The 27,891-nt window shown below is 33.0% G+C and overlaps 1 protein-coding gene across 1 annotated transcript in view; it reads right to left on the bottom strand.

The window, feature by feature from the left end:
* LOC111158253 (activating signal cointegrator 1 complex subunit 3) overlaps positions 1–27,891 on the bottom strand; it is a 362,572-nt gene that overhangs the window by 292,070 nt on the left and 42,611 nt on the right. The window contains exons 5-8 of the mRNA XM_022520163.1: positions 9,462–9,582; positions 7,835–8,039; positions 6,974–7,115; positions 6,275–6,400 (exon numbers count right to left, since the gene is read on the bottom strand). Coding sequence (XP_022375871.1) covers positions 6,275–6,400; positions 6,974–7,115; positions 7,835–8,039; positions 9,462–9,582 — 594 coding nt within the window. The remainder of the gene's footprint in view (positions 1–6,274; positions 6,401–6,973; positions 7,116–7,834; positions 8,040–9,461; positions 9,583–27,891) is intronic.

Below are 27,891 nucleotides of genomic sequence, written 5' to 3'. Positions count from 1 at the left end.
CCCTATCAGTGTAAACAATATCGTAAACTCACTTTGCAACTTTCAACTTTATGTTTTATTATTTCCTGTTACCACCTCTTAAAAAGGCATTGAGTGATGCAAGGCCATGGTTCTGATGAAACTGATGATATGCTTGACAGTGTAATAACCAGCCTTGTGGGACACTTCAGAAAAGGCTTTTTATTTGGGGGCATGTCCAGGTTTTAGCAACATTTCACCCATTTCAAATTGGTCTCATGAAAAAGATCCACACTGTGAAGTGTTTTTCTGGATGCTTCTTTATTTTTCTTATCTTTATAATTTTGATCAAATCCAACTGTGTCAATAAACTCTTTGGCTTTAGGATCCCCACATCAGGTTTAGAAAACAAAGTAAAACAGGAAAAGTAGTACTTTTTATATTTATTCTTTCTCACTTTTTTCAAAATGTCTCTCTTGAATAACCACAGATGTCAGTAATTATAATGACTTTTTTTTAGTTTCTATGAAATAATTAGAAAGTACTCTGGATGTCATAATAGAGTGACTATAAGTTTAGTTCTTCCTGATCTTGTAGGATAGTATCCGATACTACTCCCACCTGTGTTTGGAATGAAAGAATAGCCAAATAGCATGAATGAATACAACAGGAGTAATTTATTTAACTAAATATTATTTCTGAAGTAACAATGTCTTTTTGTTTTATCCATACTCTTGACATCACAGTGTTTTCATCATTACATTTTTCATTTTAAGCTAACATTTTAGCTAAAATATATTAAATCCTTAATAGTATTCGAAGTTTTTTAATATATATATTAATAAATTTAATCCTCACAATTAAACTATGAGGAAGGTACTATTATTCCAACTTTGCAAATGAAACACTGGATCCCACAGAGGACAGTAACCTGCCCCGAATCTCACAGCTAGAAAGTGGAGGATCCAAGTCAAACTAGGCCAGGCTGGAATCGGAGGCTCTGTTCTTAACCGAAGTGGTTTTCTGCCTCCTGGACTGAACAGGTACAAACCTCTCCTTTTCTTCTATTCCTCACCTTGGTAAATGACACTATCGTTCACTCAAGATGACCTAGACATCGTTCTAGATTCAAACAAGAACTGAGATGTCATTCTAGAGTCTTCTCTCTGCTTCATCCCCTCCCATTTAATCAGTTATCAGAACTGATATACACTTGAACCTAAATTATTCTTTTTTATCCCATATTTCATATAGGCTGCCACTTTCTTAATTTAGGTGCTTAGCATTTCTGTCCTGAACTACTCCAGCAGCTCTACTGTCAACCCTCAACTCTGCATTGCAACCAGGACAAAATTATCTGAGGTGACATTCAGTCGGAAGAGGATTTTATCTATGGTTCCATAGGACTGTTAGGAATGGCATGCAATTATGTACTCAGTGAAAAGAGAAAGATACCATCTTCTGGAGTACTTTTTGTGATCCATAAGGATCCTATGTTGTATAAAATAGATCTAAGCCAACAAAAGCATCCACTAAACAAACATTCTGTTAACACCTATATTTTTTCCTGAGGTTTCAATTACTATTCATGTTAATGACATCTGGTGGGATCATTATCTAAAGTGACAGGACATCAAATGGTTTAATTATGTACTTATAATGACACGTTGCATTTGAATGCATTATTCTCCAATATTATTATTGCTTGTGGAAGTGCAAATTAATAACACAATGGGAAATCTCTACATTCAGTTAGAAAGGTTAAAATAAAAATATAAATAAAATATAAAAATATAAATTAAAATGGCTAAATAAAAAAATAGTGATAATCAAATGCTGGCAAGTATGTGGGGAAATTGAGTCATACTGGATTGCTGGTGGGAATATAAAATGTTACTCTAGGTAACATCTATAAAATGTTAGTTTTTTAAAAAACTAAACATGCAGCTACAATATGACCCAATAAATGCATGCTCAGGCATTTACTCCAAAGGAATGAAAACTTACATTCACACAAAACCCTGTAGGCCAACGTCTAGTGCAGCTTTATCCATATTATGGATAGAATTAAGTTCCCCCAAAATTCATAAATTAAAGACCTAACTCCCAATGTGACAGTGCTTAGAAACAAAGATTTTAGAGAAGTAACAATGTTAAATAAGGTCATCTGAGTGAGGTCCTAATCCAATAGAGCTCCTGTTCTTATAAGAAGAGGAAGAGATGCCACACAGAGAAAAGCCCATGTAAGGCCATGGGAGGGCGAGGGGCACAGTGAGAAAGTGCCTGTGTGTAAGCCAGGAAGAGAGTCCTCACAGGAAAGTAAATCTGTCAGCAGCTTGATCTGGGATTTCTAGCCACCAGAACTGTGAAAAAATAAATGTCTGTTGTTTAACTACCATGTCTGTGGTTTATGGCAGCCTAAGAAGAATTATACAATTTGTAAGAGCAAAAAACTATAAGCAACATTGATACCTTCAACAGATGAAAAGTTAAACTGTGATGATCCGTACCACGATTCCCACTGATGTCCACATCCTACTCCATAGAACTCATAAAAATATTAGGTTACATGGCAAACAGACATTAAGGTTATAGATGGCATTAACCCATTTAAGGAAAACTCTTACTCCCATAATCTAAGTTAATATGAATAAAGTTATTTATTTAGAAATAAATATGAAAGAAAAATAAGACGACTGATCCATTCATTATGAGTGTTAATAATGTTTTCATATGAAAAATATTAATATTTAATACACTAAACAAAATAATTCTTCATGATGATAATGCTTAAAATGACTGGTAAAGTTTAAAAAGAATTATGTATAAAATTATTTACTCTTATAGATTTTTAGCCCTTGCTGTATTTCAGAATCACTTAGGGTGCTCCAAAAATCATGTAAGTATCTGGGCCCATCCCAAGACATTATAATTTAATAGGGGAGAAGGCACTTGGATTTTGAAAAAGATCTACAGGTAATTCTGATGCACAGGATGAAACTGACTAATATAAAATTTACAACTTTAATATATAAACTTATTATAGAAAACAAAACTGAAATAATAAGAAATTGGTTGGAATACAGTATGGTGGTTAGAAATGATGCTACAGATATGTTTGTTGACATGGAAAGATGTATGTAGATATTTACATAAATACACAAAAAATAATATGTATGATATATCATTTTATAAAACAAAATACCCCTGCACATATATGTGTAAAATGGAGTTCATTTTGGTTGGCTGTGGTTACTCTTTATGCTGCTTTATGCTGCTCTTTTTGCTTACCTCCATTATTGATATTTCTAAATGATTACCTATGATATATTATATATGTACATATTACATATGTACATATACATAAATGTATACATATACATATATAATATATCATAGGTAATATACATATGTGTGTGTGTGTGTGTATATGAACTTCATTTTGGTGACAGAAAGGTTAACCTAATTTTTTTAAAGATTTATTTATTGATTATTTGAGAGAGAGAGAGAGACACAGAGAGGGAGAGAGAAACAATGAGCAGAGGGGAGGGGCAGACGGAGAGGGAGACGCAGACTTGACCCTGGGATCATGAAAAAAAGGCTAATGTTAAGTAATATGTATACTACAAGAATTTTTTTTTCAATTTAGTACATGCTTATGTATTTCTTCGACTTTTCTGTGAGTTTAATATCCAGATGACTATATCCTGTAGCACAGAGAAAATAAACAACCTAGGTGGCCAACAAGTGCCAAAATAAAGTGCTGGATTATATACTTTGAGTCTTCATAATCAACTGATTTGACTGAAACTGTTTGACAACCATTAAATAATGTATATTTGATTGAAACTGTGTTAAGTCTAAGGCTGATGAGATACTGACCAGAGGTTCTTATTCATTATCAACACTGTCTTTATGAAATACTCTGCATTATCACTTTCACTGTCCACATAAATATGCTACAGCTATCTTATATCTTTGCCATATTTCTTCAAATAATGGGCATATTTTAGGTATATATGGATGCATTTGGTATAGGTGAGTATTTAGGAATTGATAAAAATAAAATCTATGAGGGGGGTAACTTCTTATAAAAAGGGATAAGATGATGTGCCTTCCTACATACTCCATATTTGCTCTGATTATAGACTTAAGAAGTTTGTTTCAACATAGCAATTCTTTTCCTAATTCTTCCCAACCCCTGCACACTCCAAAATCATGAATTCTGACTTCCTTAAATGTAGATCATCAAGAACTTCAATTTGACCTCAATTACATTTCAAGGAATTGACTAAGCAAATAATATGCAAAAGTAAATTCTGACAAATATATACCCTAATTAAGATGTTTCCAAATACATTTTAAACAATCATCTGAACAGTTTTTATTTTAATTTACAAAGAATCCAATAAATCAGATCCCAAGAAAACCTGATTTCAAAGTTAATCATTAGTGTGCATTACAATTTAGTTAATTGTAAATGCCCTATTACTAGAAGTCATCCAAATAACTTTAAATACTCAAATCAGACTAGCACTCTCCTCAATATACTGATGTTCTCTAAAACCACCAGAGTGCAAAATTCAATATAATTTATGTTTCTGTATACTCTTTCAAGGGACCGTACAAGTTTACCACAGTACTGTTGAGTATACAGAGTCTTCTGGATTGGCACTGCTTGGTAAGTTTATTGAAGGGAAAGATTATTTTTCTACACAGCTTTATAAATTAAACTTTTTCAAATCCTCACAATTTAAACATTAGTCAAAATGATAAATAATCCCTTTCTAAAACTAATTTACTAGAACTCCAAAAATTCAGGAAAATAATAAATCACAAGCTGAACAGTCAATTTAAATAAACATAAAAGTAACTAAGAAATATTTTATTTTGAGATAAAGCAAATAAGGCAAAATTTTAACAAATGGTACACGGAGGAGACAAAGGATATATGGATAATACTATTCGTGCAACTTTTCCATAGGTTTGAAATTATTCAAAATTTAAAAGTTGAGAAAAATAAAACAATTTAGAATTTGATCCCCTCTTCAAATCATATTCTGTTGTTTTATATGCTGACCATCTGGTACATCAATAATTGAATCCTTTTAAACGGTTTAAGCCAGCCTACGTAAGTTAAACCAAATACTAGTTGAAAGAACCAAAACAAACATGAAATTATAGAAATATATATACAAGGATATGTTTAATGTGTGAAGGAATAAGTTTTTAAAACTTAGACTCCCCTGGAGCCCGTGGTGGCTTAGACCATTGAGTGTCCAACTCTTGGTTTTGGCTCAGGTCATGATCTCCGGGTTGTGGAATCAAGCTCCTAGTCCAGCCCCAGGCTTAGTATGGAGTCGGCCTGTCCATCTCCCTCTGCTCCTCTCCTGCTCCCACTCCTCTCTTTCTCACTCAAATAAATAAATAAATTCTTTAAAAAAAAAAAAAACCCAGAAAATTTAAACTCCCCTCCTGTACCTCTTTAGTAAACAACTGCATATATTCTCTCTAGTATGTCAACCAACTACTGACTTTTAAAAATAATTTTTCTAGGGGCACCAGAGTGGCTCAGTCTGTTAAGCATCAGCCTTCAACTCAGGTCATGCATGTCCCAGGGTCCTGGGGATAGACTCCCACATGGGGCTCCCGCTCAGTGAGGAGCCTGCTTCTCCCTCTTCCTCTGCCTACCTCTCTGCCTGCTTATGCTCTCTCACTCTCACTCTTTCACTCTTTCAATTAAATAAATAAAATCTTTTAAAAAATGTGTGTGTGTGTGTGTGTGTGTGTGTGTGTGTGTGTATAATTTTTCTATTACAAATCTATTCATAAAACATACCAAGCATCAAAAATATCAACTTTTTGGGGCACCTGGGTGGCTCAGTGGGTTGGGGCCTCTGCCTTCGGCTCGGGTCACGATCCCAGGGTCCTGGGCTCGAGCCCCGCATCGGGCTCTCTGCTTGGCAGGAAGCCTGCTTCCCTCTCTCTCTGCCTGCCTCTCTGCCTACTTGTGATCTCTGTATGTCAAATAAATAAATAAAATCTTTAAAAAAAAAAAAATCAACTTTTAAAAATGATCATCTTGGGGCACCTGGATGGCTCAATGGGTTAAGCGTACAGCTTTTGATTTTGGCTGAAGTCATGATCTCGGGATCCTGAAATTGAGCCCCACCTCAGGCTCCACGTTCAGCAGGGTGTCTGCTTTTAGTTCTTTCCCTCTACCCACCCCCACTCATCTGCATGCTCTCTCCTGCTTTCTCTCCCTAAAAATAAATAAATCTTTAAAATAAATAAATATACAAAATGATCACCTCACCTCATCTAAGTCTTGGATATAAACTGGTTTTTCCTCAAAGCCAACTGGCATTGGTTCACTATAGGGAATCTTTACTTCTTCATACATCTTGTTATTCTCTCTTTGGATTCCTTCTGGTAAAATCATCTATAAATATAAAAAATAAAAATCAATTAAAGAATAGTTCTGGTAAGGATTCTTTAATTAAAGAGAGAGAGAGAGAGAACACTACTGGCTTTAGACATAGAACTGGTAAATAAATACAGCAAATTTAAAGAAAAACAAGTCTAAACAAAAAAAACACAAAAAAACCCACATACACACAAATTATTCATATATCATATCTCTCATATAAAACACCTATTAAGCTGATGAATTTTAAGTATATATTTATTAGATGGTCTCTTAAAGACAGATGTACTTGTGTGGCTAGGAAAAATGTGCAATGTATAGTGTAAAGACCAAAAAGTAATGCAACCACTAAAACTCAAAAATACAAGTTCCACAAATAACTGAAGGGAAAGGAAAAAATATGTTTTGAATACCTACTATGTGTCAAGAACTTTGCATACACTGTATTATCTCATTTTCCCCACTATTTTAAAAGTTAGCACAGTATATCAACAAGTACAAGAGTCACAAAAGAAATATGGAAAATCTATGTATTATTTCCTCATAATAGACATATTATCTCAAAGTGGTCATATACCAATAACATACCTTTGCACCAGCAATGAATGCTGATGTTCTCATGGCTTCAGCCTGGGAATCATAAACATGGGGATAACGTATTTTTTCAACATCCGTGTCTCTTTGCCTGCTCAGAATTGGAACACTTCTAGCATTCAGAAGTGCCTGCTCTCTGTAAATACAAAAATAATAGGGTAAATCTGAAATTTTTATCTTGCATATATTAAAATACTCACGATGATAACTATTTCAGGTAGCCTTCCATTATAAAGTAGAAGAAACTAAATTACAATACAAAGAAAGATATTAGCAATCCTGAAATTTTCCGTGTAACTACATAGGAGTTAACACATTCTTTAGGTACTATTTTTAGATAATATCATCTGATAAGTTTAATTTAATGTTCCTTATTTATAATTCTGTTTACCATAATCCAAGGATGTGTAACAAGGTATAAATTCCTTAAAAATAGGATTCAATATTTAAAAGAACCAGTACCATAATGCCTTCATTTCTTTTTCCTCCTTCCTAATTCTAACTAACATGAGGAAAAGTATTTTTATTAAGCTAGGAAAAAAAAAAAAACCCAAATGTCTCAAGATAAATCTGTGTAGGCTTCACAAATTTTACTAGTGGTGTGTGCACAGCACCTAAAAATAGCTTACCTCTATAATCAAAACCTCTCACCTACATAGATGCAACCAAGAATATTCTAATTAAGATCACTGCTTTTTTATCCCAGAAAATTAGGGTTTCATATATCAAAATTCTGTTCTTATAAGAAAACAACACTAGAAGTAAGAATCATCTAAACTGTTTAAACTAAAAAATGATAATACATAATGGTAGCAACTACAACAGAAGCATTTTTCAGCTTCTGGTTTTTATTACCTTTGTATCCGCAGTTCCTTAGGATCAAAGCACAAAAGTCCTTCCGCAACTTCTCCATCTTCTCCAGCCTTTCTTTCTCGTCTGGCAATTCTTTTTTCTTCACGGCGATACTGTTTCATTAATTGTTTTTCTTGTTCAGACTGAATAGTAACTTGACATCCATAATTAGGTTTAGCATTTTCTCCTAAAATTTTTTTGCAATTGTCTACGAAGCAAATTTAAGAAATACCATGTTTTATAAATTGAACCTTTATGAAAACCATTTTTCCCTTTGCCAAAATTTAAGATTGCAAAATGCTTTAATTCACTTTTTTAAAAACTGCCATATTCAATTGTATGTTTTAAGGAGAGGTTTTTAAAGATATAAAATCTAAGCGATATTAATACAGTGGCTTAAGAAAAGTCACCAGATATTTTCTATATACAGATTACATAGTTTAGTGTTACAAATTCTTAGATACAACATCAGGAACTTAAAAATTAAATTTTATAATTCTGAAATTATTTGTTTACACAATTTCAATAAATAATTATCAATACTAATTAGCACTTACTGTTAACATAATAATAAAACATATTAACATTAGCTCAGTATATATTTATAAGATGACCAAGGCAAATAAAGAGCATGATCCACCGTTTCATGGAAATAGAGTTTTAAAAAAATGGGAAGATGGCCAGAACCACTAAGAATCAGGTCAACGAAAGCTCAATGTTCACAAGTTCCACTTTAAACATGTGGTTTGGTCAACTCAATACTAAGGAAATTTTTTCTTCCAACAGATTACCTTCTATGTTTAATTAAATCTTTCCAAGTAGTATATCTTGGCTCAATGCAGCACTAAAGGAACTGCTCAAAGTGTTGCTCAAAGCAGTCCAAACCAATACACATTTATTGTATTGAAGACCTACTAGTTCCAGGCACTGTTGCTAACTAAGCTAGGAAGACAATGAAGACTGAGATTTGGTCCATACTCTGATGGAGCACAGTGCAAGTTATCTTATCAAACTCCAAGATGCAACACAGAACAAGGAAAGAATTAGGTGAAGCATCAAGATGGGAAAATTAGTTTTCTAATTCATCTAAGCCGCAGTCAGGCTACTGTTCAGCAAAAACTTTAACAGTAGGTATTTGTTTATGTATATGTGTGTGAGTGCATACGTAAAGAGAATAATAATGAAAGAAAGAGAAAGAGAGAGAAAGAAAGCAAAATGTTAATGACTAGCAAATCCAGATGAAGGGTATACAAGTATTCACTGTATTAATTTTACATATTTACTACAGGTTTGAAAGTTTTCAAGGTAAAAAAGTTGGGTAGAAATTAAAACACTACTTAGCTCATAGTAAATACTGTATGTATTTGCTTTAAAAAAAATTGTCTACTCAAATCTTCAGCAAGAAAAAAATGCCATACGTAAACATAAAGAGAATCTCTACTGTAATATGCCCTATTTAAGGCATTAATATTTGTTGCATAATCTGCCAGATTTAAAATCTACCTTAAAAAGCGGTATCACTAAATTATATAATAGACCAAATAATATTAAAAGCATAATTATTTTTAAAAGACTTGCTAACCAGTGAATGTTTCCATTAAATTAGAATTACCACTGAATACTTTCTTACCTTGAAGAGCCTGCAACTTATGATCATTTGAAGAATTAAGAAATCTATCCACAATTGTAATTCTGTTCTGAAGGAGTTTCTCAATAAGTTCAAGTCCATCAGGTCCCAGCAGTTCAAACAGCTTAAAAGAAAAAGAATCAAAATAACTGTTACCTCAAACTCACCATTTTCAAGCTATTAAACCTTGTGCCAAACTAACAGAGAAAGAAGTACCCAAAAAGTATTTTTTAAAAAACAGTAACTCAGGAAAGAAAAATAACTCTTCATATTGTTATGTATTTTTCAGCTTTACGAAATCAATTTGCAATTACTAAAGTGCATGATTCAACTTTTCAAAATAATTATGTTTTATATATAAAACTAAAGCACAGAACATATAATTCTTACACTTGGCTTTTCTTGGTATAACCTAAGGAAATTCCAAAATTAATTTGCTTTTTACTATACTGTTCTGGTTTTCACAAATAGAGTCCAGAGTACCATTTTTCTTACAACTTACTACACATATCAGCTATCATTATAGAGTTAAAGAACCATTAAAATGTTTTAATGATTCATGACTTGCAAATTTTTAATGCTTAATAATTAATTTTATTATTTTTATTAAATTTATATTTTAATGCTTAATTAATAATTTTTAATGCTTAATAAATCTGAAATCTAAAACACAGTTCTATAAGTGCTTTAACTTTTTATAAAAGTTTCCATATGTATCTTATGCAGAGTAATTGCCAGAGATTAAGCTGATTTCAGAAGCAGAGAACTAGTGATTTATGATTGTATGAAATAACTGCTCCAGAAAGCTTTTAGACTTCTTCAGATGTGGTTAGAGGATATATTTTCTTCCTGTCCAGAAATGTTTTATCTAATTTTACATGTGAAGATTTTATATTAGTCAAATTCTAACTGTTCTCAGAGACTCCACACAAATCATAAAGTAGGAATTTATGATAAGTATATATGAAATGTTAAACATTTAATAAATATTTTATTTTTGCTGTTCATTTTGCAGACATTATCTACATACAAGGCCACAGTCCCCAGTCCTGGAACACTTTGACTTTTGGGCTAAACATCACAGAAACCAATCACTCTCACCCTGGCTCATAAGGCACTAATTCCACATCAGGAGAGGCAAGCCAAGAACTTAGGTTACTGCCTACCCTCCTTCCATCAAGTACTTAGCTCCTAAAGCCGCGGTGTCACTCAAGAGATAAGCTTTCCATTGTCCCCACTCCTAGCTTCAGAGTTTGCATCAAAGATTTTAGGCGATTAAAAAAAAAGGGGGGGGTCCCAATTTCTTCCAAAGGTGTGTCCTCATTTGCAATGTGGCAAGAAGTTGAAGCCTTAGGGCCATCTCAAAAACAGCACAGACTGTGGTTAACTATAACTAGAGATTCACAAATTCAACACTGGGTTACAAAAGAGAATTAAAGAGAGACAAATGGGAGGAGTCCTTTTGAGTGAGAATAAATACCAAAAACTGCTCAGCATCTCTGGAACTACTCCTTAAAGGGGTCCCAAATTTGCTGGATTAGTTTATGGATCAATTTATGCCCCAGGACATTTCTACAAACTACAGAGCAATTATCTGATAACTGGTAAATTTAACAGTTGGGTGTCCTCAAGGTAAGAAAAGCAGAGGCTCCTGCCAAAACTACTTTGATTGTCTTTAATCAAAAGTGTGCCTCCTTGAAGAATATATTAGAATCTAAATACTGTGGGGTAAGGGTGAGAGGAATTGTCTGTACTATAATAATCCAGCTAATCACTAAACAAATAAACAAATAACAATAATAAACCCACGCACTGGTAGACTAGATAAAATAAATTCCCAGAAAGACACAAACTACCAAATAGCAGACAATCTGAACAGACCTATAACAAGTGAAATATTAAACCAGTAATCAAAATTACCCACAAAGAAAAGTGAAGGTCCAAAGGACTACAGTGGTAAATTCATTCAAAAGATTTGATGACAATTCCTCACAAACTCATCCAGAAAACAAAAGAGAGAACATTTCCCAGGTCTACTTTGACCCTGAAACCAGACAAACATCAAAACTACAGACCAATCTCTTAGGAAGAGAGACATAAAAATTCTCAACAATGTATTAGTAAACCATGTCCAGCAATATATAAAAGGAATTACACACCATGACAAAGTGAGATTTATGTCAGGAATATAAGGTTGGTTCAACATAAGAAAATCAATTGATGTATTAGACCAACAAAATAAAAAACAAAAACCACGTGATCAGTGCAACAGATGCAGAAAAAGCATTTGACAAAACCCAACAGCCTTTCATGATAGAAGCACTCAAAAAACTATGATTAGACAGGTATTTCCACCACCTGGTAAAGGCATTTACGAAAAATCTTTAGTTAACATCAGACTTAATGGTGAAATAGTAAGAACAGAAATGGAACAAGAAAGGCTGTATTTGTAACTTCTACTGAATATTGCATTGGAGGGCAATTAGGCAAGAAAAAGAAATAAAAGACACTCAGATCAAAGAGAAAAAAAAAACACTATTTCCAATAGGAGATCATCTATATAGAAAATACTAAAGACTCCACTCAAATACTATTCAAACTAATAAGTTTTCTAAAAGCATGACAAAACCATTCAGTGAGAAAAGATCAGACTTTTCAATAAATGATGCTGGGACAACTAGCTAGTCATATGCAATAATGTGAAGTCAGACCCTTATACCACATACAAAAATTAACGCAAAATGGATCAGTGATCTAAATGTAAGAGCTAAATATTATAAAATTCTTAGAAGAAAACAGAAAAGATCTTCATGGCCTCAGATTTAGCAAAGGATTCTTAAATATGACACCAAAAGCATGAGCAACAGAAGAAAACATAGATAACTTGGATTTTAGCAAAATAAAAAACTGCCCCAAGGGACAATATCAAGAACATAGGGGGAAAATGCAGAATGGGAGAAAATATTTGAAAATAACGTATCTGGCAAGAGACTGGTACAATCACTGTCTATACCCAGAATACAGAAAGAACTCTTACCACCACTTAAAATATATCAATTAAAAACTGAGCAGAAGATCTGAATTTACCCTAGGAAAATATATAAATGGCGAATAAGTGGGTGAAAAGATACTCAACATCATTATTTATCAGGGAAACACAAATCAAAACCATAAGAACCACTGGAAAAGCCATTAAAAAAAAACAAAACAAAACTGGAAAATAACAATCTTGGCAAGAATGTGGAGAAACCTGGAACTCTTATACATTATTTGTGGAAATACAAAATTGTGCAGCCACTGTGGAAAACAGTTTTCTGGTTCCTCAGTGAGTTAAACACAGAATTATAATGTGACCCAGCAATTCCATTCCTAGGAATATACCCCAAAGAATTTATAGCCATGTGTCCAAAGACTTATATATAAATATGGATATTCACATAGCCAAGAGGTAAAAACCACCCAAATCTCCAACAACTAAAGGATGGATAAATAAAATATGGTATGTACATATAACAGATATTACTAAGCCATAAAAAGGAATGTAGTAGTGTATAACATGGTAAACCTTAAACACATTTTGATGAGTGAAAGAAGTCACAAAAGACCACATATAATAAGATTCCATTTATAAGAAGTGTCCAGGAATAGAGAAATTCTAAAGACAGTAGATCTGTGGTTGTTTAGGCCTGGGAAGGGAGTCAAGGAGGGAATAGAAGGATAGAAGTTAAACGTTTAGGATTTCTTTTTGAAGTAAAGAAAATGCTCTAAAACGACTGTGGTGATGGCTACACATATCTACGGATATACTAAAAACCAGTGATTTATACACTTGAAAGGGATGAACTGTGATTTATGTATCAATGAAGCTTTATTTTTAATTATAAACCAAAATGGCTTAAACTAAAATACCAAAAGTAACAAAAAAATTACTTACGGTTGAAAGATATAGATTGGTACAAGTTTCTCGGTAAAAATTTTAAGTGAATGTTTTGAACTGCTATTAGTTCAATGTAAGCCCTGTGCTTAAGGTTAAGCGTGATATTTTAAAACCAGCAAATTAAAAAAAATGATATCCCCATAATACAAACAAATTGCAGCAAGAAATGTTCTCTACATACAGCGTGAAAAGTCTTTCACATTCTATCAACTCTCAAGGAATGTGTTAATTCTTAAATTGAGACCATTTCTTCTATAAGAAAATAATTTATCATGGCAGAGTTATCCTTATACATATTCTTGACTTCTTCAAGTTTACTTAATCTGAAATACAGTGTTCACACATGGTAAATTAGAGATTCACAAAGTTTTAGTCCAACGTAACTTTAAGGAAAACACCAGTATATCTGGAATACAACTTTTAATGTAACACCTCAGGAGAAAGATTGCAGCTCAAAGAGCCCTTTCTTTCTCTTTCCTCCTTTCTTTTTTTAGCCCATTATTTCTTAAAAATAACACACCTAAGACCTAGCAAAAGAGACAAGAAGGCTGTTTTGCTCTGAATAGTAGGACTTCAATGACTTCTGAGATGAAGAATCCCCAGAAGAATTCTGAGATCAGCTGTCATCAGTTTTAAAGTAATCCCCAAATTACGCTTTCCCTAACATTTGCCATTTTCATCCACATCGAGAGCAGGTGCAGTTCTCATTCAAGATTTGCACTACAAACTAATTTGGCAACGAGTGTGACTATTTGTAAAGATACAGCTGTCTGGATCACTGCTCTATGCACTGATACAAGTTCCAGAAGCTATCAAGTTGAAAAACAAAGAGGGAAAAGTTAGCTGTGGGTAGAGAAACAGACATCAATTACAAAGAAAGAAAGAAAGAAAATCGGCGGGGGGAGAAAGAGAGAGAAAAAGATAAATTTCACTATCCTAGCTATAAATTAAGGATATGAGATTTAAAGGAGACACATGAGGAATAGACAGGTAACATCCTTTCCCTGATAGAAATTGTTAAAGCCATTATTATGATCAATATATTATTATTAAGGTACTGTCAAAAGACAAAGGTTCTTAGAATTCTTAGTTATTATAAATCCTTTATCATTAAATTAAATTATTAAATTGAAATAGTTCATTAAATTGAAATAATGAGTGTAAAGAGTCAAAATAATGAACAACAGTCTACATTCCTAAGATGTAAAAAAATTTCAAAACATGTACAGACTAACTTTAAAACAGCATTCTGTCCTTGTTTCTTATAACACTTCTAACAGACAAATGTAGTTTGTGAATCTCTCAGGAAAGGTAATCCCCACTTTATCCTATATTCTTAATTATATCACTTTTATTCCAATTGGAACAATGCTATAATGGATGCTGTATTCCCAACACAATATCAAGTGAATCACAAATATCACATCACCAAAGCAAAATACAGTAAACCTCTAAATAATATACCATGGAAAATTATGCTATAAATCCTATGAAAATGGTGAGAAAGAGAGAGAGAGAGAGAGAGAAAGAGAGAGGAAATGAATCTAAATTAGAACTATAAATTTGTTCTCAAACTGGTGCATGCAGAGATATGCTGAGTGTTTATGAAACCACAGAATAAATATGGCAGATATCTTGGATTATCAGTTTACTCAAAGATTTAGAGAAAAAAAAATATTATTTCCAAGTAAAACACAAATTTGGTCATGTTAATGTCCTACTCAAACTCTGTTTCTCAGTTTAGTCAAAAAATGAACAATTAAAGTATTTAATCACTAACTCGGGCTTTAAAGCAAGTAAAGTTTCAACATTTATAAAAGGTTTGTCAGTTCTGTTTTTTTTTTTTTTTTTTTAAGATTTTATTTATTTGAGACAGAGCATGAGCAGGAGAGAGGGGGAGAGAGAGAAAGAGGAGGAGGGAGATGGACAAGCAGCTCCCTGTTGAGCAGGGAGCCGGACACGGGACATGGGGCTCCATCCCAGGACCCTGCAATCATGAACTGAGCCAAAGGCAGACACTTACCCCATTGAGCCACCCAGGTGCCCCTTGTTCCATTCTATTTCCAACTAGTCAATATTAAAGAATTCATCAAAAGTCAAAACTAAGTCTATCAGGAGTTCCAAAAGATCTTTCAGAAGAGAGACCAACCCATCTATGTATCAGATTGTCACCGGGCATTCTGAAAAATGATGTAGTGAAGCACCATAGGCACAATATCTTCATGTGAGCAAGGTATCCTTTTGGATGACAATATGTTTAGGTACATTATGGGATTAATCTCAATACTGAGTTAAGCTACTAAGGTTGTTCTTCAAGGAGTGCCCATGGCTCTGTCCTTTTCAAAATTTTATCAATGATATATAAACTAGAAGACATATTAAATCAAATTTGTTAAAGTATTAATTAGTTGCATGGTAAAATCAAGATTTTAAATTTTCTAAATAGTCTGATATATCTGGCCAATCCTAAGGAGAAGTAATAGAGACAAATATAAAACCCCACAAATAGGTTAAAAAAAAAAAAAAAAAAAAAAAAAAAAAAACCCCAAAAAAAGGTTAAAAAAAAAAAAAAAAAAAACTTATGCAAATTTCCACAAAATGGGGAAACCTGGACCCACAAATAAATTCCTAAGAAAATTCCTGAAAGAATGGGGGTTAGTTACTTGCAAGGTCAATATGAATAAAAAATGCAATGAAGGCTAGAAAAATTTTAGTGTATTAATAGTAATATCTCAAAAATTCCACTTAGTGGGGCTCCCAGCTGGGCTCATTTGGTAGAGCATACGGCCCTTGATCTCTGATCTCAACTACTAAACAGATTTCAAGTCTTTCTGCGTGTCTATTTTAAGTTCCCAAACGTTTACTGCCTGTACCACTCAAATGACTTCTTAAAAGGTTTCTTCACATCTATCCAAAACACTCCAATCCATTCGCCACATAGCAACAATAAATCATATGAAATGTAGGTCTGGTAAATATAAGCCATCTCCCCTCTACTGCTTGCCAACAAAACTCTCCAATGACTCTCCACTGTTCAAAGATGAAGTACTAAATTGACATGAACAAAGAACCAGAATCCCAAAACATCACAAATGCTAAACTATGATTAAAAATACGGACACATACTCAATCATATTGCTCTGACTAGAAAGAATTTTAGTACCATTAATAAAGTTAAGTACTGTTTTTAAAACACCATCATCCTTTTTAATTTTCCATTGCTATGTATGTTTTATGATGAACATAAGGCATAACAGTATATGTTTATAATTTAAAATTAAATAACTACATTTATATCAGGAATGCATTATTGAAGTGGTTATTAGAAAGTATGATCAAAAAAGTTTGGGAGACCAATGCTTTCAAATATTCTGTTACGAAGTTTTTCTCAACGTAATAGTTTTCTAATCTAGCCATGTCTTATAACTACTATCTATATTTAATATGATACTTTTTCTAAAAGTGTTATTAAATGGTGTTTTTGAAAATTGCAGGTGTTTTATAGAATTTAAAAAATACAAAATATGTACAATCCACTGATACCATCGCTACTCATATTTTCAAAACTTTTTTTTGTCTAAGTTCATTGTAAGTCAGCAAACCCATCATTTCTTCATATTATCCCTTGTCAGTCAACTTAATTCAAGAGTTTACAATTTACGAATGCTAGTATAACATAGCAGTTTAGCAGAGGAGAAAGTTAGCCAGGGCTCAAATCTTTAAAAGCCAAATGCTTAGGAGCTTTAGGGCCTTAGACATCCTTCCAACCCTCCCATTTTCTCATTAGTATAGCAGGAATAATAGTGCAAGGATTCAAAGGGCTGTGATGTGAACAAAATAATATATGTAAACGTATTTGACACAAGGCCTTGCACATAATAAGCAATTAACTTTAGGTGTTTAGTATTAAAATAGACAAATAATAATCAAACAAGGGAGTAAAGTACACAAAATAATTTGTAATACAATAATAATGATAACAATACCTAACATCTGTATACTACTCATATCCCAGGTAAGGTATTAAGTACTTTACATATAAAGCATATATTCAAATGTCTTCTATCAGAAGAAATATTTAGTGAATCTTTGCTAATTATACACAACACTCATGCATTTATCACTTAAAAACAATCACAATGGAAATTAAAAGAAAACACTACAAGAGTATCTAATAATCCACTACCATTAGGAAATAAAATGAAAACAAAAAATAGTGACAAAAGTATGTGTTTACTTCTAGCATTCTTTTCAGTAAAGTACGCTTATGATAGTAATATGTGCTTACATAAATTCTTTTTTTTTAAAGATTTTATTTATTCATTTGAGAGAGAGGGAGACAGAGCACAAGCAGGGGGAGAGGCAGAGAGAGAAGCAGAAGCAGACTCCCTGCTGAGCTGGGAGCCAAACATGGGGCTCTATCCCAGGACCTGGAGATCATGACCTGAGCTGAAGGCAGATGCTTAACCAACTGAGCCACCCAGTTGCCATACACATATTCTAACTAATTTCTGCTGTTAAATTATTCTCTGTTCAATGGTGAAATTAAATACAACATATCCTGGTGCTCTGTAAGTAGCTACATTAAGTTTGAAACAATGTTTCAACTAATCCTTGGTTGGATCATAGCTTTCTTAGTCTTCCTGCCATCCACCAGTATGTCTGCATTTCAAGCTGCTACATACTGGAACCAGATGACTCTTTCTCATTGTCACCTTTCACATAAACTTTCAAAAAACTACAATGTAGTCATCTACCCTCAATTCAGAAGGTACCTTAGAGGACAGCTAAACAAAGCTCTCATAAAAGCAGTAATTACTGCCATGGGAAGACAGAATAAGAGGACGGTTGACAACATGGGCTTAGAGTCAGAAAGAACTACCTTTAATTATCAGTCTGCCAATTTCTAGCTATAGGACGATGGCCAACTTTCATAAACTCCCTTAGCCTCAGCTTCCTTATTTGTTAGAAGAAACTAGCACAGTGTCTGGCACTAAATGCTCCATAAATACGGCTGCTATGCTCCATAAATACGGCTGCTACTGATAATTTTTTTTTCCTGGCTGATGACCATCTAGCATAGATCTGCCAGCAGCAAACTATTTTATATGGTAATTCATGCCTCTGCTAGCTAAGGTAATTCATGCCACTAATTGTTAAAAAATAAATAAATAAATAAATAAATAAGTCTTTCTTTATATTATAGAGCCCAGTCACCCTCACTACAACTTTCATCTCTGCTCTCTAGGTTACAGAGAGTGATCTTAGTAAACCTCTACTAGACAGCGCTTCAAATACCTGAAGATAAAGCCAAGTAAAGTATTAGTCACATTTCACACACAAGTCCTTTCCCTCCCAGGTAAAAATTAATCAATTCCTTACTATTAGTCATATAACTTGGTTTCTAAATAATTCTTCACCCAAGTTCCTTTACAAATATACCTTCTACTGAGCCTTTTTAAAAAAGACATCATAAACCAAAACTGAACATAATATTTCAAATATAATTTGATCGGGGCAGATCACAAGAGAGTACACCAATATCTTGAATTAGATGTTAAACTTTTCTAAGCATAGCTTAAGTCGATAACAACATCACACTGTTGGTTCAAACTGAATGTGCAGCCAAGTAAAAACATTTAGTTTTAGGTTTTTTCCACATGAATTCCTAATAGTCCAAGATTCCTATAGCCTGTATTTTTTACAGTTCGTAAGCCCAGAATTCAAATAGATTGCTTATAAGGTTCAAATTCTTCCTTTTTCTTCTTTTTAGTCTTTTGAGAGCTTTCTAAATCCAGATTTAGGCATCTGTTTTATCAGTAAACACTATCAATGTTGAATCTGTCCTGAATCCAAGTTCAATAACCGTACCTATATGCAAATGACTGATTAAAAATATTGAGGACAGGGACAGCTGGGTGGTTCTGTCAGTTAAGTGTCTGCCTTAGGCTCAGGTCATAATCCCAGGGTCCTGGGATTGAATCTCCAGTGGGGCTCCATGCTCAGCGGGGAGTCTGTTTCTCCCTCTGCCTGCCACTCCCCTCCTTTGTGCTCTCTCTGACAAGTAAATAGATAAAATCTTAAAAAGAATAAAATAAAGTAATGAGGACAGGGCAAAAAATAAAAATAATAGAGATTAAGAAAAGAATAAAATAAAAAGAAAGAACTGACCCCAAATTGTCACTGAACCAATATTTAGGGTAAAGTTTTTCAACAAACTATTAATTCCACCTAACTGTATTAACACTGACATTTTTCTATCTTATTTAATTTCGATACTTCCCTAATATTGTAGCCACTAGGCACATGACCTATTTATATTCGAAATAATTATAAATTTAAAATATAATTTTTCTGTCATATTAGCCACACTACAAGAGATCAACAAACACAAGTGGCTAGTGGGTATTATGTTGGAGAACAAACAGAATATTTCATTTCAAACAGAATATGCAATCAGTGGCCTGGAAGATATTTTGATTCTACTATAAAATGGTCTGCTGGGAGCTAGATAGCATATATTTGCATGGCATAATTTATCTGTCTGGTTGTATCAGAATGACTACCAAATTAGATTTTATTTAAGTCCACAGTTTTACATTAGTTTATTTTTTGTGTGTTGCATATTCTACAGGTTTTGACAAATGTATGACTATAATGAATGTTTTTACCATTAATAGTATTATACAGGATAAACTCACTGCCCTGTGCTTCCTCACTTCATCCCTTCCTCCCTTCCCAACCCCTGGCAACTACTGACCTTTGGACTATATTCAGAGTTTCACTTTTTCCAGCATGTCACACAGTTACAATCATATAATATGTAGCCTTTTCAGAATGACATCTTTCACTTGGCATTATTCATTTTTTCCACATTTTTTTCACAGCTTGATGGCTCATTTCCTTTTATCACTAAATAATTTCCCATTATATGGTTGTAACCCTGTTTATTCATCCATTCCTTTCCACATTTTAGTAATTATGTCTTCATTTTTTATTTCATTAAGTTGTACCCTTTCCATTTTTCATTATTTTTTATCTTTCTCAAATTTCCTATAACAAATGTATAATACTTAATCAAAGAAGTGATTTTTAAATAATACAAATATCTTATTTTTATCTTTATCTTATTTTTAAATAACAAAAACCAGATTCTGATTTAAATCAATTTTTTTCACTTTTTTTTTTTTAAAGATTTTATTTATTTGAGAGAGAATGAGTGAGAGAGAGCATGAGAGAGGAGAAGGTCAGAGGGAGAAGCAGACTCCCCAGAGAGCTGGGAGCCCGATGCGGGACTCGATCCCAGAAGTCTGGGATCATGACCTGAGCTGAATGAAGGCAGTCGCTCAACCAACTGAGCCACCCAGGCGCCCAATTTTTTTCACTTTTTGTCTGCCAAAGACACAAAGCATCACTCACTTAACTAATAAATAAAATAGGTTTATTTACCATATTTGGAATGAACACCAGAAAATATACAAATAAAATCTCTTATCAAGTGTCAAATTAGCTGATAATTAATATGACAACCAGTGATAAGACAAATTATTTCTTCTACCAAATTGTATTTTTCAGACAAAAATCTTTTTAAAATCAAACACAATTTGACCACATGGGAATCATGATGACATACACTATTTTCTAAAAAATCTTACCACTGAAAAATTATTATAGTAAGTTTTAATTATTATTATTTCATGGCAGCAATAAATGTTTTCACAACTTAATCATATAGATTCATAAGCAAACTCCTTATTCTAACATATAACTACAACTAGCTAAGAAGGAAGGAGAGGCAATAAGTGCAGGGTGTCCATTATAGTCTTCCTAAGCAGAAGAGACATAGTACCCTTAACTAGTTAAGAAAAAGAATAGCAGCTTATACAAAGAAATTAAAAATGTGTTTGAGCATCTAAATAGCCAGATTTATAAAATGGAGCAAGCGGGTAAGATATTACTCTTCAAGTAAGTTTATTTCTTTGTGTATCTAAAAAAAGAACATTTTTTGTAGAAAGCAATACATGTGATCGCTCATATACACATTTAATATTTGTATGAGAATTATTTATTATATTTCATACAGACTGGTAATATGCAAGCAATGTTTAGCCTCTTTCCTTGTTGGTACAGACAATAAAAATCATAGCATTTATTAGGGGTCCTTTCTATTTGGGGGATTTGTAAGGCACTAAATTCTCTACACAGAAGTTCAATCCCTAAGGACAGCATATCACACATCACTTTTTCCTAGTTAACAACTGATATATAAAATGCATAAACAACAAACCTATTGACCTGTTATATGAGTACAACAAAGTACTCATATAAAACTGGAGACAGCTAAAAGTACCAAAATAAAGCAAATATAAATAAGGCTTGAGAATATTATAAGCAACAAGTTCCTGGTTTTCGCTTTTTTTTCCCAGAATCAACAAAATATTTATATATAGTTGTTATTCTTATTAAATCAACATAACTATCATGATTAATTTTCTATTACCTTGAGCAAACTCGAGATTTAAATGTTAACTCTAAATAGAAATAACAGTTGAATAAGTGTTTATTGATCACTGATTAAGACAATACAATTGGTATGTACCTTCTATATGCTGAATTTAGTTACTCTACTATTTGCAGAATATCTACGATATTCACAAATAGCTAAACCCTTAGTTTGCCACAATAAAAAAAGATGATCCTGTAAGAATAACAAGTCATTTCTCCTTTTAAAAAAATACAAACACTAGGGGTGCCTGGGTGGCTCAGTGGGTTAAGCCGCTGCCTTCGGCTCAGGTCATGATCTCAGGGTCCTGGGATCGAGTCCCGCATTGGGCTCTCTGCTCAGCGGAGAACCTGCTTCCTCCTCTCTCTCTCTCTCTGCCTGCCTCTCTGCCTACTGCCTGCCTCTCTCTCTCTGTGAAATAAATAAATAAAATCTTTAAAAAAAAAATACAAACACTAAAAGAGATTTTACTATTAAACTTCTAAAATTATTTTGAAAAAATCCCTTCCCCTTTATGCTTAAGATAGGAAGAAGACTGCCTTCTGAAAAAAGACAAGTATTAGCAATTAAGATGAAGAAGAAACGGTGACACAAAATTCATGCTTTAAAGTATCTCTTCTGGTCGAATAGAAAAAGAGAAAACCTAAAAGACACATTTCAAATTTAAAAACAACAAAAATATCTCCTTGGACCAAACATTGAGCAAAAAAGACAAAGCACTGTGTAGACATGAAGAGACTAGCTGGGCTCCAGCTCTGGATAGTATGGTCCTAAGGTTTGGCTCCCTGGGAGCCTCTCACCTAGATGAGAAATGTCCCATGCCACATGGGAACAAGGCTTAGCTGAAGCTAGGTCAAGGGAATTGGGCTGTGTTGTTCATGAAAAGGGATGAAAGAACTACTATAAAAATGACACTTGGGGCCACAAGTACTACAAGAATCTAATACAGCGCATAGGGGAGATGCAGCGGGGAGAAGTTACAAATTAACATCTGCATAAGAATTAAAATTCCAAAACATATGAACAAATCATTTTTTTGTTTTAAGACTTTATTGGAGAGAGAGAAAATGAGCAGTGGGGAGGGACAGAGGGAGAAACAACGAGAGAGGGGTAAGCAGTCTCCCCACTGAGCAGGAAGCCCAATGCATGGTTCCATTCCAGGACCTGGAGATCATGACCTGAGCTGAAGGCAGATGCTTAACCCACTGAACCACCCAGGAGTCCCACATGTGAAGAAATCTTATCCTAAAAAATGATAGTTAACAAAATCAACAGTGGAACCTGAGGTCACTCCAGAAGAAGGTAATACGGAACAAGGAGACAAAGACTTAAAAATAATACTATCAAAGAGATCAATAGAGCAGCTGCTTAAATTAAGATAATTTACGAAACAAAAGAGGTATATACTGAGATGTTCTATTCTTTTTGCTCAAGTTTTCTGTAAATTTAAAACTGGTCTCTAAAAAGTCCATTAATTTTTTTTTAAAAGATGATATATATTCAAGAAAAAAAAAGAATTATAAACCTATTTTTAATACTTGCAAAGCTGAATGATTATCCTACTTGTAGTTTAAACAAAAACTACCTTATAAAATGCCTTATATATAAAAAGATGCTTCATAAATCCTTGTGAAGAAAATGAGTAAGTAATGAAAAGATCAATATGAAGTCATTTTCTACCAGCACAAGTCATCAGGTTATGAAATATACATCTCTTGGAATTTTCATTGGGATCTCTTATTTTTCAAATACAATAAAATGTCCTTAAGGTCACCTTATATTTTTAGAGTGTTCCAAATGTTATCATGATTATTGTTGATAGCATAAGAAAACAAGTAAAGAAACCCATCTCCACTGTGATACAAATAGATCTGTTATACCTAGGTGTTAACTAGAAGGCCATTGGGCTTTATACCAATCCCTACGTATCTAAAGGTTGGAAAACTGCCACATGCCTTATTATTTAAAACTAATACATGCTATATTAATATGAGTCAAAGCATATATGTGTGTGGGGGGATAAACAGAAGAGCAACAAAACCAAAAGCAGTTCTCTGAAAATAAAACAAACATTCCTCTATCACTGAAGAGAAAATGGAGAAAAGGTAGAGAGAAAGGAGAATCCAACTAAAAACTGTTAACATCTTTTTTTTAAATAAGAGGATATTATAAATACTTTTAGAGCAAAAAGCTTGAGTACTCAGATTAAATGGCTAATCTCATTAAAAATATCATTTTCAAATTTGATTTAACTAATAAAAAATCTGAATAAGCCAACAAGTATTGTAAAATCTGAATCGGTAATTAAAGTCTGCCTTCCAAAAAGACACCAGACCAGACGTTGTATCAAACTTTCATGAAAGACATAATCATTTTCTTATAGAAACTTTTTTGAAAAAAGAGAAAGAAAGAAAGCTTCAGAAGTTTATTTTATGAAGTTGTAATAACCTTAGGCATTAAAACAGGATAATTTACAAATCCTCTACTTGGGCTGGGATTCTAAGCATACCAGGAGGATCAAAAAACCATATAATGCACCAGTACCCAATGAATAAAGCTTCAAGGAAAAAAGGAGGCATTCAGATTCCCGTGAATTAAAGCAAATACATGTATTTTCTTTTTTAATTATACAGAGATATACAGTGTAAAAATTAAAGTTGTATCTACACCTCCACTGTGTGTACTAAACAGCATATGTCATACATTATAGTAAACACAGTATCTAAAGAAAAACAATGTTCAATTTAGAGAATGTCTTCTTTTGAGATAACAAGCTATTTTAGATTTGCATGTCAATTTAAAAAGATATGCATATTGAAAACTAAGAATAATGAAGTATGATAAAGGAAAATGTTAAAAGCTAAGTAAATGAAAATAGCTTTGAATTAACAGTCCATGTGGAACTGAGTATAATAATAATTACATAAAGTACAGTATATTAATAACATTGTAAATTATTCTTAGTTTGGTTTGTGGCATAAAAGCTTATTAAATATTCATACGCCCCAAAATAAAGTCTTAAATACATAAGAAAATGACCATGAAAATTAGGACACCATTTATTTAGAATTATTTTTCTCTCAAGAAAAATGTGTTATGCAAATTGTTGTTGCACTACAGAAAATTAGATAAATTATATTTTCAGAATAACTAATGTTCATTATTTACAGGTACTTAATCTAACACAAAGCTAAAACCAAGGTCACTTACAACTTAATTAAAACTACTTGGAATGTGAACCTATTCATTCTTCACATGCTATAATTAATTAGATGTATTTAAGTAAGGTTACAGCTAGATACCACTGTATATTTAAAAGCTTGCTTTATATTTTCATGGCAAATTGATAGTTTCCTTGATTCTTAGAAAATACATTGATTTTAACTGCCTTGGAGTAAATAAATTTACAGTCATTACATGTATGTGTATAAATATGTGTGCATGTATGTATAAAGCTGAACACAATTAATGTATTAAATATTTAAATGAATGCTCAGAGCAATTTCTAAATCTAATAGTCATTTGTTTACAAACTGACAATTGAAACACCTAAAATGTTTTTACTAATCTCACATATCAAAACAAGAAATTTATCCTTTATTTTACTAATAAAATGCATTTATCTTAATTCTTTAACATATCAATATATTACAGATATCTCTCAGCATATAAATGCATGTGCTCTCCCAAATTAGTCATATTATTATTCATTATGTCAAACACAATTTCCTTTCCCATTCTCCTTGTAAACATATATATATATGTGTGTGTGTATATATATATATATACACACACACATAGGAGTATTTGATAAACAGTAGAAAATGAATGAATGAATGAGTAAACAGCCAAACAGAAAAATAGGAGAAAAAGTATAAAATTTGGCAAAACGTCCTACTCTTTTTTTTTTTAAAGATTTTATTTATTTATTTATTTGACAGAGAGAGAGAGAGAGAGAGAGAGAGAGAGAGCACAAGCAGGCAGAGAGGCAGGCAGAGGCAGAGAGAGAAGCAGGCTCCCCACTGAGCAAGGAGCCCGATGCGGGGCTCGATCCCAGGACTCTGAGACCACGACCCGAGCCGAAGCCAGCGGCTTAACCCACTGAGCCACCCAGGCGCCCCACGTCCTGCTCTTTGAGTAACCATTCCAATGAAGAGCAAAATGGTTTGAAATCCATTACTGCCACAGATTAGTAAGAGATTAATAACAGCAAGTGTTTAAGTCTTCATTGTGAGTTTAAGCTATAGTTTTATTAAGAGGTGGAGATGGAGTTTTGCCCAACAGATGGACACTCATTTACCTACAATAGGTTTTTTTAACTACAACAAATGGTTTTTGGGGCACCTGGATGAATCAATCAGGTGAGCGTCCTATTCTTGATTTCGGCTCAGGTCATGATCTCAGGATCATAAGAACAAGCCCCATATCCCCACCATCGCTGTCGGGCCCTGTGCTCAGAGTCTGCTTCTCTGCCTCTTCACCCGCAGTTGTACGCTTGCTCTCTCAAATAAATAATCTTTTTTAAAAATGGATTTTATCATCATGTATGACATCACTGTTTTCTTATACGAGTAAAATATGCTTAAAACCTAAATGTGACCAAAAAATAAAGCAGGAAATAGTCACAGGTTAAAAAAAATTTTTTTTAAACAAATGTAGCTACTAACCTAGATTTTCCTATCCAGAATTAACAGTATTCCTGATTACAAGTACATAAATTTATATTTATTTTATCACGTCCTTTCAACCTATCATTTTAATAACTGGAACCATAAAAAGAGGAACAAAAGCAACACACAATCAAGGTAAATACAAAATATAGCTAATGCTTTCCTATTACAGGTTATAAAACTTGAGACCAATTATAACAGGTGAAATATTTCACCTATTTTGACCTTTCCTAAATTTCACATTTAGCTATAAGTAGAACAAATGATTCTTCATTTTCCTCATGAAAATTTCATTGCTTATTGAGTAAATGTAGAAATGAACAACCTAGAATGGTAAACAATGTGGAAGTGACAAGAGCCTTGGGGAAAAATGGCTCTACCACTTTAGAGTATGTAACATGGACATATTCAGTTATGTATCCATTAATCAAATACAGAGAAAAGAGACATCTGATCCAAATAACATTCTATTTAAAACCTGTGAGACTAAAAGGTAAGAAAGTTCAAAAAACATGGTAGATTCAATCATGTCTTGGGGATTGCCTTTCTAAGCAATCTAACGCCAAAAGAAGATTCCTATGTAAAAAGATGAAAGATTTGCCAACTTGAAATACTTAAAACATCTACAAAAATTTTTTAATCTCATTATAAATCATATAAATAAAAAAAAACTTCATCAAATGAAAAACTGATAATTCTCACAAGCAAACAGTAAATGGCCTACAAATAAATGAAAAAAAAAAAAAGTTAGCCTCAGTTGTAAAAAAAAAAAAATGTAATTCAACAGTGAGATACCATTTCCTCTCTTTTAAACAGGCAAGGATTTTAAGCATAATCACTGCTATCTCTGAGAAATAATAAAGAAAATCACAAGTTTCAGAGAAAGGCAAAATTCTCCAATTTTGAAAAAGAAAACGGAAGAGATACAATGATAGATCGTGAAAACTACTTAACTATAAGCTTAAAATTAATACATAGCAATGTAACAACAACAAAAAGAACAGGATTTGCTAAATAAAGTCATGAAAAAATAGTCTTAGTTAATTTTCCTATGAGATTATTAGGTTAATTGTTCTTAAACTGGCAAAGTAACTCACAGTTTAATATCCGTAAAGACAAGATGATGAAAGCATTGTATATGTCCATATTGGTAGATCTACAGACCACTGAATAACTGTATCAAAATTGTTTTGATAACGGATTAACAGGCAACAGAAGAAAACTGAGTTTTACACTTAAAAGAAATAAAATGGTAAGGGAGTGAAAACGTAACTACCACCATATGCATAAAATATCCTCATGTAAAAGAGCAGATGCCTACAA

Source organism: Enhydra lutris, unplaced genomic scaffold (genome assembly GCF_002288905.1).
Source record: "Enhydra lutris kenyoni isolate GAN:26980312 unplaced genomic scaffold, ASM228890v2 scaffoldscaffold58, whole genome shotgun sequence".
NCBI lineage: Eukaryota > Metazoa > Chordata > Mammalia > Carnivora > Mustelidae > Enhydra > Enhydra lutris.
Note: the sequence above shows the minus strand (reverse complement) of the source record. Positions and strands in the feature narration are given on the sequence as shown.